Raw genomic sequence first — 19,419 nt, forward strand, 5'->3', positions numbered from 1 at the left:
AAAATGACAAAATGCTACCAAAATTTAAGATTTAAACAGAAAATAAAAAAACTCAAAATACAAAAAATGTCTAACTGTATCTCATTGATACAAAAATAGCACTAAAATATTTCTTAAGTTATAACTTCTAAATGTTTGCAGTTTTCCCAGCAGTGAATGTGAGATGACTGCCACCGTGTGACTGATCTGAGAACAGCAGGAAAACACCTCAAGAAGAGCTCATTACCTTCTCCACCTCATTAGAAGCACATCCACTTCCTCCATACTTGATTCGACGCACTGACGGACGAGCTGGACTCACGGTCAACTCTAATCAACGACACACAACAAGAGAAGCTGGACATTCCTTCAAGAAAAAACAAATGCATTTATTACAATCTATGACAGACGGAGACATTAAAAAGTGCAGCACTGACAGACAAGACTCACATTCACATACAAACATATTTACAACTGCTGAATACAGCACAAAAATAAAAAAGAATTCAAGTATTCAGTTCAGCCATAGCAAGGAATTAGTGTCCTTTCTTCCCTAATGTAAGGCAGATATGGCCCAATGGGTAGGTCACATGTCCTGATGGGCGGGCCATGTGCTTTGATGGTTAGGTCACATGTTCTGATGGGTAGGTCACATGTTCTTACAGGCTGGCCATGTTCTTCGATGGTTAGGTCACATGTCCTGATGGGCATGCCATGTCCTTTAAAGTGCCCCTATTATGCCTTTTCAAATATGATATTTCATGTAGTGTGTCATGTAGCTGTATGTGAACATAAACTATCTGCAAAGTTGTGACGCCGACAGTGCACTATAAATGAAGTTTTTGTCTAACAAAAAAAAGAGTCGGCTCACATTCGCCTAAACGAGTCGTCAGCAATTCGAATCTTTTTTCTGTAACGGCCACACGTCACGAGCTACACATTTGCGTAATGTCCGCCCACGTTCAATTTCGCGAACAACTTGCTCGCCCACAAACAGTAGGCCTACCATTTTCACGTGGATTAACGTTACATCATGTCAAGAAGACGCCCTGCGCTGTGAGAGTGAATTTGTTTTATATGCCCTTCCGAAAGATGAAGCTACCAAGAATGAGTGGTTAACATTAATTTTTTCAACAACACCTCAGCAGTCCAATGCCAATCTTGTGTTGTGTTCGCGTCATTTTACTGATGACTGTTTTTCCAATCTTGGGGAGTAACGTTACAACGCGAGATTCACCAAACGCTTGGTTTTAAAAAATGGATCAGTGCCCAGTTTATTTGGACCGGCTTGCTCCTCTGAACTTCTACCTGTAAGTATGATTAATAATTGATGATTGTATTTTCTAGCGATCGTTCAAAATACGTCTTTGTGTACGTTATGGTGTGTAACAACCCCGCACATGTCTTGGTAAGCGGCTAACTTGTTTCTGTAGTTCTGTTGTTCAGCTGTGAGTGCAATGTAGTCTAAAAATTGTGATTGATGCAGCTTGACTGTCTGTCTGCCTTATTAGTTTAAGTAATGATAATGATAAACGATGGCTTAACGCAGTGTTATGGGTTGTACGTTACAGTGTTGAAGTTCACAACGTAGAGGTGTGCCCGGTTCGCTTACAAAAGCAAATTGCAAGCACTGTCCACAGTTATAATATGACACCCACTGAGAAACGTCCTGCTCCAGTCGTGCTTGCAAAACAGTTTCTTGTCGATGTGCCACTTCAACCGTTTCATCGTCAGACTCCGGCTCGAATTGATAGGGTAAAATCGAGGCTATCTTTTCTATGCATTAACAGGTCTCCACAGCTGTCATTCAGTTATGCCAATGGGCGTTTCGTTTTGCGCTGAAGCGGTAGACCAATCATGAAGGACTGCACCATCTGACCAATCACAGCAGTGAGGGCTCACTGAAAGGAGGGGTTTAGAGAGACTGATTCTTCGAACTGCTTCACACGAGTCGTTTAGGAATCATTTAGAAACGGGGTAAAATTAAATCTAATTTTTGAGAAAACTGAAGTGTTTTTTGAACTTGCATACATGTAAACCTGTTTTAAGAGACTATTACAACAATATTAACTACCTTTAACATGACATAATAGGGGCACTTTAATGAGTAGGTCACATGTTCTGACAGGTAGATCACATTTTTCTGATGGGCAGGTCACATGTACCAGTGGTCATGTCACATGTTCTTACAGGCTGGCCATGTGCTTCGATGGTTAGGTCACATGTCCTGAAGGGCGGGCCATGTGCTATGATGAGTAGGTCACATGTTCTCGTCGGCGCTGTCTCAAGTTGGACAATTTCTAACCGGCATGCACTGCTTCAAGTCAGAATTTGATCGATCTGCGTCAAGTCGAACACACCTATTGGTAGGTCACATTTATCTGATGGGCAGGTCACATGTTCTTACAGACGGGCCATGTGCTTTGAAGGCCGGGTCACATGTCCTGATGGAGTCAGAGTGTTGAGATGAGAAGATCTCAGTGATGTCACTCGTCTGAACGCAGGACTCAGGGGTGGATCTGTGTTGGTGATTCTCCGCTCTGATATTCCTGCACAATCTTCTCCAGCTCCTCTAAACACGGGCTGATCGCTCGCCTCGACACTGGAGCCATTTTGAACCTACGAACAACAAAAACACGAGACTCAGAATGAGTGAAAGCCGACTGACGATAGCAGAGGGCTGCGCGATTCATCAAAATAAAACCCAAACAGTTTTTCAAAGTGAATCTCGATCTGCAGCTCGTTCAGTTTGCAGTAATCAAGCTCCATCCGTGAATCAGAAATCATGTGTTTTCTTCATAAGTTTTCAGTGTATTTGTTGTAAAGCTCACATGTGTGTGTTTCACTAACCTGCGCAGTAGTTCTCGGGCTCTGCGTGCGGCGGGTCTGAGTTTCTGCAGCGCCGCGGTACAGAACGCCGCTAGCGTGTTGTAGCAGTGTTCTCGCAGTGCATTATGGGTGCTGGTCTCCCACTGCGGGAGTTCACTGGTGTACCGACACGCCGTCTGAACGAACTCCAGCAGCTTCTCCCACTCAGCATTCTGTAGGAGCAAACGGCCTCCGTCCTGACACGAGCGCTGCACAAACACAGACATGCAGTGAAAACACTCAACTGAGTGAACATGTAAATGAGAGATTATTTATTAATTACAATAATTGTCAAGTCAAGATTATTTATACAGCGCTTTTTACAACACAAGTTGTGTCAAAGCAACCTTACACATAAGTGTGTGGACATCACATGTGTTGTCATTTTGAAAACCAGTTCAGACTGTAAAATCTGATAATAGAGCAGAGCCAAAGACATGGGTTTGATTCCTAGGAAATGCATGAACTGAAATTATGCCAAACAAATCTCGCTCGGCTAAAGGCATCAACAAATGCATGAATGTCAATTAAATTTCTTTCTACTTTACCTCCAGTGCAACCGATGAGCTATAGCGCACAGAAACTGATTCACTCGGAATAACTACAATTTTTAATGTTTTTTTAAAGAAGCAAAATTTCTCTTCTGTTCACCAAGGCTGTATTTACATGATCAAATCAACATAGTAAAAAATGTGAAATATTATTCATTTAAATAGCTGTTTTTTATGTGAATATCTGTTCAAATGCAGTTGATTGCGGTGATCAAAGCTGAATTTTCAGAATCATTGCTGCGGTCTTCAGGTCACATGATCCGCTAATTTCTAATTCTCTAGAAATTTTTCTAATGTGCTGATTTGTTGCTTAAGAAACATTTCCGATTATCAATGTTAAAAACAGTTCAATTATTTTTGTGGAAACTGTCATACATAATATATTTAAAAGTTACAGAAAGGATGCAGTAAATTGTTCAAAAGGGACAGTATAGAAGTGTATAATGTTCAAATAAATGCTGTTCTTCTGAACTTTCTATTCATCTGTAAATCCTGAAAAACAAAACATGACTGTTTCCACAAAAATATTGGGCAGCAACTTATTGAAAAAACATTAGAAAATCTTACTGATTCCAATCTTTGCCCAGCAGTGTACACTGCAAAAAAATGCTTTTCTAGCTTAGATTTATCTTGTTTCCAGCCAAAATATCTAAAAAAAAATTCTTAAATCAAGAAGGAATTTCTAGATGAGTAAAAATCATTTTCTTGTTTTCAGAAAAAAAAACAAGTCAAAATTAAGTGAGTTTTTGCTTAGAACAAACAAAATAATCTGCCAATGAAAAAAATCTTATTTCAAACAGACAAAACAAGATTATTTTTCTTTCCCCATTGGCAGATTATTTTGCTTGTTTTAAGCAAAAACTCACTTAATTTTGACTTTTTTTTTCTGAATACATGACAATCATTTTTACTCATCTAGAAAATCCTTCTTGATTTAAGAATTTTTAGATATTCTGTCTGGAAACAAGACAAAAATCTAAGCTAGAAAAGCATTTTTAAAAAAATGTATTGTAATGATTGTAATTGCAGTAGTGATTTGTGCTCACCTTGAAGGCCATCAGGTGTGGACGGGCTTTCCTGTAGCAGTGGGCGTCCCGGTTGGAGGCGAGGCGTGAGTACGGGATGGATCTGTAGACGCTGGTCTTCTTCTGATGCAGATCCTCCAGTAAGAGCTTGAGGTCAGACGCCAGCGATCCGGACGCCATCTGAACGGACTGAGAGCGTGAAGAGACACTTCAACAACAGCAAACGGCAGGATCAGACGACACTAGCGGAACTAGCGCACGTCCTGGACACACACAGGTGTGATCTCACCTGCTCAGCGAACAGAAGACTGTCGAGCAGCTGTTTGGAGACGGACGTCTCACACGCGTCCAGACCGTCTCTGGTCCGGCGTCTCCCTGAACCTGCGTCCACTATGGTGACAGACAGGAGAGTGTTTGTGAGCGCTGACGTCATACACACACAAACACACGGATCATACGGTTACTCACACGCGTGTCCACGTCTCACACCGCAGCCGTGCGTCCCACGCCTCGCACCCACAGACAGACGGGAACACAAGATATCCATGTAGGATCTTCTCAGACGAACTTGTAAGAGAAAAGCGGACTTATGAAGGATTCTGCATGTGATTTAAAATCTTTTGATGAAGTTAAGGCCTTTAGACGTGTTGAAACTATGAAAGACATTAAAGGACTACTTCACTTTCAGAACAAAAATGTAGAGATAATGTACTCAACCCCTTTGTCATCCAAGATGTTCATGTCGTTGTTTCTTCAGTCGTAGAGAAATTATGTTGAGGAAAACATTTCAGGATTTTTCTCCATATAGTGGACTTCTATGGTGCCCTGAGTTTGAACTTCCAAATGCAGTTTAAATGCAGCTTCAAATGACTCTAAACGATCCCAGCCGAGGAAGAAGGGTCTTATCTAGCAAAACGATTGGTTATTTTCTTAAAAAAACGGACAATTTAGATACTTTTTAACTAGGGCTGGGTATTGTGACCAATTCGGCGATTCGATTCGATTCTTATTTTTATGGTTTCGATTCAATTTCGACTCGATTCGATTCAATATCGATATTTCATTTAAAATGTTAGTTTTGCAGACATGGGTTTATTCTAAACAACTTTAATTTAAATGAACACTGTAACAAGAAGTCATAAATATGTGCATCCATTGTACACCATGTAAACAAACTGCAAAATGCACATTACTGTAAAAAAATTAAAAGACTGTAAATGTGCAAAAGTAAAATCTATTAAGATCTTCAAACATGTTTAAGAAATAAATTTTTTTTCTAAATTCAAAACAGACCCATCATAAAGCCCTTGTCTGCGTATACAAAACATTCTAACTGTCCATAAAACTAACAGTTCTTAACTACAGCCTAATCATTTTTGATCACCAGATTTTTCTGCAAAAAAAGCAGCTGATGGTGACACCTTCAGGAAGAGAGGTGAATATTCATATCCTCTTAGGTGAAGCACGCGCATTAAGAATCGATTCGGGGATTTCCTGAATCGATATCGTTGCGTTAAACTGAAGATCGATTCAAATCGGAGAATTGATATTTTTTTACCCAGCCCTATTTTTAACCTTAAATGCTGGTCTTGTCTAGCTCTGTGTATTCCGGTTCTAGACAGTTAGGGTATATCTAAAAACTCCCATCTCATTTTCTCCTCCAACTTCAAGATCGTCCTCCATCGCTGCAGAAGAACAGGCCCAGTGTTTACAAAGTGAACGTGCAAAGAAGATCAAACGCCCTTTGCAAAAAAAAAAAAAAAATGTAGCGATGTAGGACGGTTTTGAAGTTGGGGGAGAAAATGAGATGGGAGTTTTGAGACATACCCTAACTGTCTTGAAGTTAGGATGAGCATTTGTGGTTAAAAAGTGTAGAAATATTAATTTATTTAAGAAAATAACCGATTGTTTCGCTAGATAAGACTATTCTTCCTCGGCTGGGATCGTTTAGAGTCATTTAATCTGCATTTTGGAAGTTCAAACTCAGGGCACCATAGAAGTCCACTATATGGAGAGAAATCCTGAAATGTTTTCCTCAAAAAACTATTTATTGACGACTGAAGAAAGAAAGACATGAACATCTTGGATCTAAATGATCTGTAAATGATTCTGGAAGTGAACTAATCCTTTAAAGACAATCATCATCTTTATGTCTGTAAACAGAAGTTGCGGCTTGATATCCGAGAGTTTTTCTCTGTTTGTTATTGTTGTTTGTAAAGACTAAGAATAAGAATTATTAAAAATCATTTAATGGAGATCAGACTCAGAAAGAGAACTGGAAACAATCATTATAAATCAATTTATAGAACTGAACTAAATAATGACACGGTTGTATTTTCAGAGCTGCTTTCCAGCAGAATCCAAATTTACCCTAAAATATGATGAAGTTTGCATCGTTTTTGTTATTTTCCTGTTTGTTTTTATGTGAAGCGGCTTTGAACACTGCAACAAAAAGTTTTACTTGTCTAGAAAATCCTTGATTTAAGAATTTTTAGATATTTTGGCTGGAAACAAGACAAAAAAAATCTAAGTAAGAAAAACATTTGTTGCAGTGAAACAATCTGTATTTGTATAAAGCACTACAGAAATAAACACGACTTGACTTTATTGACTCTAAAATGATTTGTAAGATTATTTTGACTTCCCTAACTGTTAACAAACTATCTAGACTGCAAAAACTGCTTTTCTTACTTAGATTTGTCTTGTTTCCAGCCAAAATATCTAAAAATTCTTGAATCAGGAAGGGTTTTGGATTGGGGTAAGAAAAATAATCTAGCTGTCTGCTTGAAATAAGATTTTTTTTTCTTACCCCATTGGCAGATTATTTTGCTTGTTTTAAGCAAAAACTACTAAAAACAAGGCAATAATTTTTACTCGTCTAGAAAATCCTTCCTGATTTAAGAATTGTAGATATTTTGGCTGGAAACAAGACAAAAAATCTAAGTAATAAAATCATTGTTTGCAGTGTAACATCATGATCTGAAAAATATCATCAACATTATGTAATAATTTCTGCACTGAGATCACAACAGCTGGACTCTCATAAACTGGATCATATTTCTTCTGGGTTTTTGGGCCTGAATTATTCATTCTTGAACTATGATTTATAATAATGATGTTGTTGTTGTTGTTCTCACCTGTGATTTTGGCCTGTGGTTCTGGGATCTCCATTAACACTGATCTCTGATCAGACTCATCTGCCATTTTAAACTCTTTCTTCTCTTCCAGCAGGAATCGCGCGATAACGCCTCAGTTTTTAAACATAAAACTAAAATACCACTCGGGATCACGACTTAAAATAGTGATGAACGCTAAAGACACAAAAATACTAACGAACATTAATGAAATCAATCAATAAACACTGATAAAGAACTGAGGAAAGTTTCTGTTTGGCGCCGAGAGCGCGCGCTCAACACTCATTCATTCCGCCAGATCCCGCCCACAGCATTTACCGCGCGGGCGGGGCTTCGATTCATGCGCTCTGATTGGTTCAATTGTGTGAGGCGTAATTCTGATTGGTTAGACGTCAGTGCTGTGACGTAAAAGCTCAGGATCGACTAAACTGTGAGTTTAAACCTTCAGTTTGAGTTTAAATTCATCACCTTTGTGCTAATCTAATCATTATCAATAAATGCATTTAAACTGCTGTGCAAGATATAAAAAGTCTTTTATTAACATCCAGATACATCAAAAATACTGAATAAGACAAGCTCTACATTAGGAATCCAAACCATAACAGCGTTTACTACCAATTTAATGAGTGCAATATTTAGTTTTTGTCAAAAGAAAAAAGAAAGAGCCGTTCAGCACCATAAAGTGAAAGATGAGCCATGGTCGGATGAGTTTTCATCACAGTGTCTTGTAGTTTAGAATATAGTCTGTAGAGTCTCATTACAGCACCAAAAGTGAATTAAAAAGAAACACAATAAACAAAAGTGTCTTTGCTCGGGGTCAAACCGCTGTGGACGCGTCACTCAGGACTTGGCTGGCTGGTTCATCATGTTCAGGTTGTTAGACACACATTTCCCAGAGTTCAGTGGGGTTTGGACGCCGCTGTTTGATCCTTTGGCTGCACTGCAACCTTTGGGTTTGGGAATCCTGGTCGGTCCAGAACGCCGGAATGATTCCAGAGGCATCTGTCAGAGCCGAAGACAAACACAGACATCAGCTGAACATCACAGAGTCCTGGAAATCAGATGAGCTTTTATATGCACTGCAGAAAATGTACTTTTGTCTTGTTTTCTAGTATAAATATCTAAAAACTCTTGAATCAAGATGAATTTACTTGACAAGTAAAATAAAACAAACAAAAATATCTGCCAATGGGGTAAGAAAAATAATCTTAATTCAAAGGCTAAACAAGATTATTTTTCTCGCCCCATTGGCAGATATTTTTGTTTGTTTTAAGCAAAAAACGAACACGATTTAGAATTTATTTTTTTAGAAAACAAGACATATGTTAGTCATTTGACTTGTCAGGTAAATGCATCTTGATTCAAGAATGTTTAGATATTTATACTAGAAAACAAGACTAAATCACTAAGTAAGAAAATCATCTTTTGCAGTGTAGATTAACCCTTCTGTTAGTCTTTTGTGTTTGGGGTCAAACTGTCTCACATCGGTTTCCATGCAACTTGACAAAATACGACACTAAGAAAAGCACTAAGGACTCATGGAAAAACAGAAACAAAAGACAAAATAGTTGTAAAAAATGCCTTTCTTTTATCATGACTACTTAAATATTTGTACTTCTCGTACCTTTTGTTGTCTTTTTCTCAAACCATTGCAAGGTTAAAACGGGGTTCTTACGCTTCTTTTACAATAAAACCCAACATCTAAAAATGACCTCGGACAGATTTTTTTGGACTGTAAAACTCAACTAGATAAAAAAATAATTTTCTTCCTTAGTATTTTTGTCTTGTTTTCTAGAATAAATATCTACAAATTCTTCAATCAAGATGCATTTACCTGACAAGTAAAATGACTTGATGATATTGTGTCTAGTTTTCTGAATAAATAATCTAAATTTAGTTAATTTTTGCTTAAAACAAGCAAAAAAAATCTGCCAATGGGGCAAGAAAAATAATCTTGTTTAGCTTTTGAATTAGGATTATTTTTCTCACCCCACTGGCAGATAGTTTGCTTGCTTTAAGCAAAAACAAGATTTTGATCATTTCTTTTTGGAAAACAGGACAAAATATCTTAAGTCATTTGACTTGTCAGGTAAAGGCATCTTGATTCAAGAATGTTTAGATATTTATACTAGAAAACAGTTCAGTACACTATTATTTTGTCCAACCACTGTCTATGTTTTGTTTTTACATATGCATATGAAGGATACAAAATGCCACCCATTTTGTAAAATACGCTATGTATACCTATGTGTTTTGCTATATAAGATGACAAATACACTACAAATCTAACTTTTGAAAACCGTTTGACTGGTAATGTTTTTAAAGCCTCGCCAAGCCTGCATTTATTTGATTCTAAGTACAGCAAAAACAGTAACATTTTGAAATATTTTTACTTTTTAAGATAACTGCTTTCTATTTGAATATATTTTAAAATCTAATTTATTTTCTGTGATCAAAGCTGAATTTTCAGCATCATTACGCCAGTCTTCAGTGTCACATGATCCTTCAGAAATCATATCAATATTTTAAAAATATTATCAATATTTAAAACAGTTGAGTACATTTTTTCAGGGTTCTTTGATGAATAGAAAGATCCAAAAATCAACATTTATCTGAAATAAAAAGCTTTTGTAACATTTGGGAAAGAAATGATAGAAATTAATACTTTTATTTATCAATGATGCTTTAAATTGATCAAAAGACATTTATAATGTAACAAAAGATTTCTATTTCAGACAAATCTTATTCTTCTAAACTTTCTATTCATCAAAGAAACCTGAAAATTTGTATCATTTATTGATTAAAAGCTGAGAAATTGTAAGATGTTGCTTTAGTTCTAGAATAAATGTGAACATGCATTAATTCATCTCCCTCTCTAAAAAAACAGATACAGTGTTCTTCAAAATGAATAAAAACACTGAAATTCAACACAAACCTGCGATAATTAAATATGTTAAATAATACAAATATCCTTTATGTACTTAAACCCATTTTATTAACCTTCGATGATCCAATTCATCCATACTAATAAGCAGAAATTACTCACGATAATCTAACATTTGTTTGTCTTTTTTTAATTGCTAAAGAGTTGACATTTGTTCTTCTGTGGTCTACTGTACAGACGTCAATTTACTTTTCTCTAAACCTGAGGCTTTTGGTGTAAAAAGCTTTTACATTTGACCAAAATAAAACTTTCTATATTAAAAACAAACAAACAAGCCCTGCCCAGATTGAAAAAGTAACGCAAAAGTAACGTAACGCATTACTTTCCATAAAAAGTACCTAAGTAACGAAATTAGTTACTTTTTTAGGGAGTAACTCAATATTGTAATGTGTTACTTTTAAAAGTAACTTTTCCCAACACTGGTTTTTGTCAAATTGAGAGTCATGAGAGTCAATTTGACCAGCAACACAAAACCCATAAGTGAAAGTCAAGTTCAATCTTTCCAAAACACATCTATGTGTTGAAAATGTTGCATGTATATTTATTACCCCAACTGAGAAATATTCACCAAATTTCAAGACTAAATAAAAACTTTTGCTTTTTCAAACAAAGTTAAACTGACCCCAACACAACTGGTTTTGACAGATCTGTAAGGTGCTAAAATGACCACAAGATGGCGCTCTCTCACACAGAACAGGCATCTAGTCCATAAGGACATGCTCTTGCACCAACATGCACATCTCAGCCTTAGAAGAACATAATCAAGAAGGCCTCAAAAAATGGTCTGTTTTTCATGCCTCTGTAGAACAATCCAGTTGGTTCCAGCTGAGAAACTCTGACACGAGTCTGGAGGCAGAATGATGAATGTGTTTGAGAAACATTTCGATGTGAGATGTTTGTTTGAAACAGTTAGAGAGAGAGACAGGTTTATTTCAGACAGACGAGTGTTTCTGTGTGACGGATCTTATTCCTGCACAAACAGCACAAACGCTCTGCCAGAGACTGATGTCAGCGCAGGAGAGTTTAGAAAGCATGTCAGCCTCCCTCTGCTGCACATCTGCAAATGCATTTCTCCACAGGTAACAACTAAACGTTACAAGAACGTTTGGCTAACGTTCTCATTTAGTTACGAAAACTACATCTCTGAATGTTCTCTGAACTAATGGTTTAAAATGTTTTTGGTTGTTACAACATCAAGAGTAATGTTACATTTTGCAAACATTATAAAAACGTTAGTTTTAAATATTTTCTAAACCAAGGGCTGCCCAACCCTGTTCCTGGAGATCTACCCACCTGCAGACGTTAGTTCCAGCCCTGCTCCAACACAGCTGTCTGTAATTATCAAGCGCTACCTAAGAGATGAATCAGCTGGTTCAGGTGTGTTTGATTAGGGTTGGAGCTGAACTTTGTAGGATGGTAGATCTCCAGGAACAGGGCTGGGCACTAAACCATCTTGGATGAACGTGCAACCAAATTGTTTCAGAAAAACATTCCATAACTCACACCGCAAAAAAGGATTTTCTTAGTTTTTTTTTTTTTTTTAGGATTTGTTTTGTCTTGTTTCCAGCCAAAATATCTAAAAAAATCTTAAATCAAGGAGGATTTTCTAGACATATAAAAATATTTTTTTGTTTTCAGAAAAAACAAGTCAAAATTAAGTGCATAATCTTGTTTTCTGTTTGAAATTTGAAAGTTTTTTGCTTACCCCACTTCATTTTGACTTGTTTTTTCTGAAAACAAGAAACTAATTTTTACTTGTCTAAAAAATCCTTCTTGATTTAAGAATTTTTAGATATTTTGGCTGGAAACAAGACAAAAAATCTAAGTAAGAAAAACATTTTTTGCAGTGTTTCTTACTATTTTTGTATTTTTTTCTAGTATAAATATCTAAAACTTCTTGAATCAAGATGCATTTATATGACAAGTAAAATGACTTAAGATAATATGTCTAGTTTTCTGAATAAATAATCAAAATTTTGTTCATTTTTGCTTAAAACAAGCAAAAATATCTGCCAATGGGGCAAGAAAAATAATCTTGTTTAGCTTGTTGTCTTACCCCTTTGGCAGATATTTTTGCTTGCTTTAAGCAAAAACTAATCAAATTGTAATTTTTTTTTTTTTTTTTTCAGAAAACAGGACAAAATATATTAAGTCATTTTACTTGTCAAGTAAATGCATCCTGATTCAAGAATTTTTAGATATTTATATTAGAAAACGACAAAAATACTAAGTAAGAAAATCATTTTTTGCAGTGTACAGTCTATACACCACATTAAGTTCAATTACATAGGTATTAACTGTAATCAAATTACAGAAAAAGATTTTACTTTTTTTTTTTCAAGGGAAAAGTGATTAAATGACTTAGTAACTAGTTATGGCCAACACTGATTATAACTCTTAGAGAACATTCCCCGTCAGCTGGGCCAGTTCTATTCTAAGATCCATTCCTGCAGAATCGATCCAGTGACTTCTGCAGTGCATTCGGAGATGTTTTTCAGCATTCAGAAGTCTGCACAGAAGTTTCTAAATGAGCTCCAAAACCAAACCAACTGGCTGCAGGTTTACGTCACACATGAAAAATGTTCTAATGTGGGTCACGTTGTGCTCTGGGCTCGGGTACCGCGGCAGAAACCCGCGCGGCTGGAGTCAGAGGGCATGTAGATGCACACAATGACCGCTAATTAAAAGCGTCGTGCGAGCAGGAGCTTCCTGCGCCGGAGACGAGCAGCTGCTGTCCCCATGGAAACTAAACAAGGCTTTTGTTTGGGCTTTAGAGAGCCGCTGAGAGAAACGCCTCCAAACAATCGTGTTCTGTTGAGGGAACTCGCAGGAACTTTTTTATTGTTTAACACTCGCCTTCGTGCATGCTGCAACTTCTGAGATTCTTTAGCAAGTAAACTCATTTACGAAAGCCGTAACTAGCCTAAGTTTGTTTAGGGTTTGAAGACTTTTTGCAGAGCCTGCTCTGGTTGAACTTGTTTCAAAGAGTAATGGTGTGTGTCTGGTTATGTCTGTGTACTATCAGCCATCATCAAATCGCATGAAAGCACTTCTAATGTGAAAACGATGGCACCGCGTGTCATTAGTGTTTCTCGGTAACGAGGTTCGCGTCATCTCTGGCACATCGATTCAAAGTAAACGAGTGCGTGTGTGTTTGAGTGTGATTCACTAACAGCGCTGATGAGACATCGTCTCGCTTCATAATCACAGCTGTTCCCGAGCCCTTCGCGAACGGCAGTTTGTTTAGCCAGACGACCAGAGGATACACACTCCAGACGGCGCAGATTCCAGCCTGAATCAATTTAACGCTTGATATAGTCCATCTACACGAGTGCTGCGTTTCCACATGTGTGTGAGAGAGCCGACTCGTTACGAAGAACACGTCTGTAGCGTGCTGTAAGGTTACTGACCTCATGTATGTCTGACTACAGCCATTCAGTCTGCCAAGAAACTCGTCATCAAAACTTGTTTTGACCAGTGCATGCAAACTCTTCCAGTTAATGCTTTAACTTTCTACACACCGCAGAGCTTTAATGTTGTTTTTCTTTGGAGTCAAATCTCATGCAGCAATGAACGGCCATGCAGACGCTGAGGTTTTCCATGATATCATTAGAGAAGACTGTAGATTCTCTCAGTGAGAGCGGATGATGGTTCTGTTTTGGACCGGGCCAGTAACGATGACTTCAGACAATGAATTGAACTCATGCAGACGTGTTCTCAACCTCTTCTTACCTGATGAATACACTGAGCTGAATCCGTTAATTTACCTTGGTCTCATTAGTGGTTTCCATTAAAAGCAACAAAATGAAATCATGCAAAATGATCATCCAAATGCGTCAGCTACCTAAAAGTTAGCTATTGTTAACAATCTCAGTTTGATTATTAAACATAAACCCAACATAAAATGAGTGGAAAATGAAAAATAAACCAAAATTGCAATTGTACATCAATCAGTGAACTTTAATGGTACAGGATCATTTGCTGTCTAGCAAAAACAGTAAGTGCACTTAACCTCAAAGTGAAGTGAAAAAGCACAAGTGCTCGTGATCTCGTTATGTGTGGTTTTACATATCATGCACGTAAACATCTCGTTATTAATCAAACAGAAACAAACAAATCAAACCAACAAAAGAAACTACAGTTGCACTTGTTAGCCGCTACTGCAGTCAAGGACAACGGATCTGAGGGTGTGGAGAAGCGGTGGATCACGGTGGTCGACGGTTGAGGAGATCGGGGAGGGGGACACACTGTTCTACAGTCACTAATCAAACACTGGTCAGTTCGGGTCAGTCACAGATATTACTTACTGTAATTTGTGAGGGTCGTGAGATCGGACTGGATGTGGGTTTGATCACGATGCTGCTTGTGATTTTATTGTTGCCTTTGGCTGGAGTGCCATTGGTTAACACTGGAATCCGTTGCTCTGGCCCGAGGGAGTAATAGGGGATGGATTTAGCTGTGGCGTTTACGGCTTGAATGTAGGGGCTCCCTAAGTGAATGTGGATTTTGTTGTCGTCAGTGGTAATGACATTTGGACCTGAGCTGTTGGACCTCTGTAGTTGCCAGCTGTTCTGCCTTTCAGGACTCACGCGGAACACCGTGTGCCCTCCCACGAGCTCCACCGGCTCTGACCGATCGGGGCTTCCGGTGGTAACGGATACGATCTGAATGGGCGACATGGCTCGGTCCGGGGTCACCGATCCGCAGGACTCCGAAGATAGAGTTTGCGAATAGGCCGCCATGGTGAGCGGCGACATGGAGCGATCGGGTGTGCTAGGGCTGCAAGGACTCTCCGGAGGAGGAGAACCCTTGGGCTTGTTGGTGGGTGAGATTGAGTTCTGGAGGATTGTGATTCGCTGTTTTGGAGGGGCACCACTTGTCGGGATGACCGCTGTGCTTGTATAGGACTGGGCGTTCTCTGAGGTGGGGCTCGTGATTTCGAGAGTCGCTGTGTTGTGCCCGTGGTCAGGGGTCACTTTGATGTGAAGAGGTTGTCCAGGACTGTGTGCGAGGAACACGTCTCCCTGTTGAACGTGATTACCGTTTTGTCTCGGTTGTATCTTGCCATTTAACGGATGCTGGCTTTCTCTGGTCTTAAGAAAAGGGCCTCTGACTCTTCTCATGTTGTTGTTAAGATTGTTGACATTGTTCATGAGCGACGGAGTGCATTTTGCGAGGTTGATCTCGTTGTAATTAACCTCGTCCTCTGGATCGCTCTCCACGTACAGCTTGCCGTTGACCAGGGCACGTTCCAGATTTTTGTAATTTGGAGACAGGCTGTCTGTTGCGTCCGTCTGCACCTCTTTTGTGGAGACTTGGAGATCTGAGAAACGCCTTCCGTTCATGCCCGGTCGCAGGCTCTTGCTGAAGCGCCGGTATCTCTCGAGTTCTCGCGTAAGGCTCTCCATCTCTCTGGCCAGCTCTTTGTTCCTGACTTCCTGCTGGGTGAGTTTTCTCTGTAGGGTCGTGTGGTCTGTTTTCAAGCGGCAGATGGACTCCTCTGTGCCCATGTACTCGTGGATCTTCTCTTTGAGGGCTTCCACCTCTCTAGTGAGATGGCTGGATTTGGCTTCTTCCTCTTTCAGGCGCTTGTACAGGATGTGCTCTTGGTTGGATTCCTCTTTCTCAGCCAGCTGGTACTTGGACAGTTCCTTTCTGGACATCTCCAGCTCCTCCATCAGGGCTTTTGCTCGTTCCTGTTCGTTGGAATATCTCTTTTCCAGGGTTTCAAACTCATCCTCGGTCTTCAAAAGATCGCCCTCAACCACCTTCATCTCCTTTAACTTCCTCCTGAGGCGTTCCACTTCCTGGGTCAAATCTTTCACTTTGTTGTCTTCTTGTTGGTAGCGGTAAGGAGCTGGGCTCTTCATGTGCTCCTCTTTGGATTTGTTCCTCAGTAATTCTCTTTCCACTGTTTCCAGCGACTGAAGCCTCTTCTTCATCATGCTGACTTTGGACTGAAGGTCGCCGTTTTTCTCTTCTTCCGCTTTCAGCTTAGCTTTGAGCTCGTCTCTCTCCCTGGTGGCCAGGCACATCTTCTCCTCCAGTTCGGCCTTGGACCGCAGAGCTTTCTTGCTCTCTTCGATCAGTTTTTCAGTAACAGTGTTGACTTTGTCCTGTTCCGCCTGCAGTTTGCCAGTGCTGTTTTGCACTTTGTCCTCCATCAGCTTCAACTTCTCGGCCATAGCTTTTCTCTCATCCACCAGCATGACGGTCAGTGTTTTCAGTTTTGTCAGATCCTCTTTCAGCGTCAGCTCCGTCTTCTCCAAATGAGTCTCGGTAGCTTCGAGCTCTCTGATTCTGACTCTCAGCACATCTAGCTCGTTGGACATGTGTTTAGTCATGGTCCGCTCTTTCTCCAGGTTGCTTTTCAGTGAATTGCACTCTTGCTTACTCTTCCCAAAGGCATCTTCTAGTTTTTCAAGTTCCATGATTCTGTGATTCAACTTGTCCACCTCTGCTTTTAAGCCACAGCTCTGGCCAGACTCCTTCTCCAGCTTTCTGTTGAGGTCCCTGCACATGTCCTCCATCTTGATCAGCTCCTCATCCTTCCCCTCCATTTCGAGCACTCGTTTCCTCAGCTCCTCCACCTCCGACATTAGGCTGGAGTTGCCACACTCCCCTCGGCTGATTTTATCCCGTAGCTCCTGCAGTTCCTCTTCTGCTCTGTGCAGGGTCTTGTTGGTTTCCTCCAGCTCATCTAACTGCCGGCTCAGCGAGGAGAGCTTCTGCCGCAGCTGTCTGCTCTGGGCATCTTCATTGGTCAGTTTGGCAGTCATGGCTTCCTGCTCTTGGTGGAAATGGCAGGCCTGGTTGCGTAACTCCTCCTCCAAGCGAAGGACTTTATTCTCCTCTTCTTGCAACCGGGTTTGGGTGGAGCTCAGCTCCTCTTGGGCCTGAGCAGCAGTATTTTGGAGTTCTTGGACCTTCGTCGTTTGTTGGGTGAGCTGCTCTGCGAGCCGCTGCTGTTCATCGACCACTAGCAGGGCGAAGGACTTTAGCTTGGTCAGCTCGTCCTTCAGATTTGTGACTTTCTTATTGTTCTCGTCTTCCTTTTTCTCCTGGTGTGTCTTTTCTTGATCAATGAGAAGTTTCAGTCTGCAAACAGAGAAGAAAATATGGAAATATTGTTAATCAGAGACATTTTTTGTGCAAACCTCAACTTTACGTAAACTTTAGAAACATTAAAGGGCTTAAAGTGAAAGTTAACTGAGCTGGTATTCATCTGGGAACCTTCATGTCTATGTTTGTCCATGCCATATGAGGATATATAGAGGAAATTAAAACCCCGTAGGCTAAAAGTGGGGCAGCGTGTGTTCCAGAGGTACAAAGTCAAGCAGAAAGTGGGGTCACGGCGGCTGGCGTGAGTTTCCTCGCTCCCAAATGCCGCCAGCGGTGGAGGGTGTTTTGACTACAGGACGCCGCTGCCAACCTGCACTACAGAAGGCACATTAGAGTGGAAATGGAAAAAGTCTCTTAATAAGGGGGTTCCTCTGTCTTTCCCCCCACACCCATGAACACCACCACCTTCCTTCAGTGGTTTTATATTTTAAGGAATTCCCCCTCCTCCAAAGGCCATTACTGGCTATGTAAACAAAACCTCTTTCAGAGGCTCCTAACCAGCAGTGGACAAGGATGATGTCAGCGGTACGAGGCGTATGAAACCACCTCATCCAGAAGTGTGTCTACATGCTTCCATGTGTGTGTCACTCATACGTGGCTTCAGCCATTCAAAGGTAATGGAAAATCGGGTTAGGGAAATATATCAAAAAAATTTAAAAGACTAAAATAACAGGACAAGGATAGAATATAAATGAAAGTCAAATCTAAATATACGGTATTATAATAATCACAGTGCAGTGTTCGACTGAACACGAACCAAAGCACCAGAGTGTTCTTTAAAGACTTCTATGAGATTACAGCACTGGTTTACAAACTCAGCGTTCATAAAGCGGTCAGTCGACCATCCTCACTACATATGCTGGAAATATCTGCGGTGTTCCTCCTGCATTGTGACTTCATTAAACATTTGTGGTTCACCATTAACAGAGAAAAATGAAAGCCAAAAGTTGAACTGTATAAGCATGAGACTATTGTGCTAATTGCACACAAATGCTGTAGTGAGCTCATTATCTGCCATCACAGGGCCAAAAAATACATCCAAGATGCATGTGTTAGATCCTACTAGCAAACCCTTGCTTTCACATTTCTTAACGCTATTATAGATTTATGCAATCACTGCATCACAGTTGAAACATTAAACAATATGCATGGTTAAATATATATACAATAAAATACCACGCTGAAAACCTTATGCCAAATGTGCCTGGATACTATACTGTTTCCAGTGCAAGTAATGATGTTAGCTAGACACAAACGCAAACAGTTCAAGACAATGGTATCAATCAAGATGAAATGTTATGGCGTGGTAGTCCTAATGCTGCCCTACTGTACTTTCCCACCACTGAACTGCATACTTTTCCTCTAGTCGAAATATGTTAATTGAGACACAACCCATGATTCCCAGCAGCCCCCCGGGTGGAAATGACACGTCTTCTGTGATCACGTAAATAAAGTTGCTCTGGGACTCTCATTTAACCACAGATTCTGGATTGAACAGCGCACAGACAACTGTGCGATCGATCCGAAGACACGGCGCTGATGAGAAAACATAACGAAAGCCAAAGGGATCTTGAGCTCATCAGAATGCAACAGCCTGAGCATCCAAAGGCCTAAAAGCAGCTCAGGAAATCAGGAGGCGTCCATTAAAGACAACGCTCCTTCCCTTCCCCGTTTTAACCTTGGACCGCCTGATCGACTTGGACTCGCTCCCAAGAGCCCAGATTTTTACAGAGAAAATTGAGGGAAACTCTACGCCATGGAAAAAAAGTTTAATACAGACTTGGAAAAGCCTGCGA

At 39.9% G+C, this 19,419-nt stretch overlaps 2 protein-coding genes across 3 annotated transcripts in view; both read right to left on the reverse strand.

Moving 5' to 3' along the window:
- Positions 1-347: 347 nt before the first annotated feature.
- On the reverse strand, positions 348-7,804 carry LOC141294269 (uncharacterized). The gene is made up of 6 exons (XM_073826347.1): positions 7,561-7,804; positions 4,892-4,990; positions 4,713-4,813; positions 4,445-4,612; positions 2,830-3,056; positions 348-2,598 (listed from the first exon to the last, which is right to left on the reverse strand). Exons 1-6 carry the CDS (start codon positions 7,625-7,627, stop codon positions 2,487-2,489), a joined length of 774 nt encoding a protein of 257 aa, XP_073682448.1. The 5' UTR covers positions 7,628-7,804; the 3' UTR covers positions 348-2,486.
- Positions 7,805-8,073: 269 nt separating this feature from the next.
- Positions 8,074-19,419, reverse strand: part of filip1l (filamin A interacting protein 1-like) — a 33,071-nt gene continuing 21,725 nt past the window's right edge. For both annotated transcript variants that reach the window (XM_073825599.1, XM_073825600.1), the window contains 2 exons: positions 14,809-17,599; positions 8,074-8,559 (listed from right to left, as the gene is read on the reverse strand). In XM_073825599.1, the coding sequence (XP_073681700.1) occupies positions 8,398-8,559; positions 14,809-17,599 (2,953 nt within the window). In that variant the 3' untranslated portion in view covers positions 8,074-8,397. The remainder of the gene's footprint in view (positions 8,560-14,808; positions 17,600-19,419) is intronic.

The sequence above is a fragment of the Garra rufa genome, chromosome 20 (genome assembly GCF_049309525.1).
Source record: "Garra rufa chromosome 20, GarRuf1.0, whole genome shotgun sequence".
Classification (NCBI taxonomy): Eukaryota; Metazoa; Chordata; class Actinopteri; order Cypriniformes; family Cyprinidae; genus Garra; species Garra rufa.

Bases quoted from the DNA above. Each gene is read 5' to 3' on its own strand.
- LOC141294269 (XM_073826347.1), bottom strand. From the start codon at position 7,627: ATGGCAGATGAGTCTGATCAGAGATCAGTGTTAATGGAGATCCCAGAA. The intron at 4,991-7,560 runs GTGAGAACAACA...TTCTCTTACAAG, and splicing joins ACCACAGGCCAAAATCACAG to TTCGTCTGAGAAGATCCTAC. The intron at 4,613-4,712 runs GTGAGATCACAC...TCACGCTCTCAG, and splicing joins GTCTTCTGTTCGCTGAGCAG to TCCGTTCAGATGGCGTCCGG.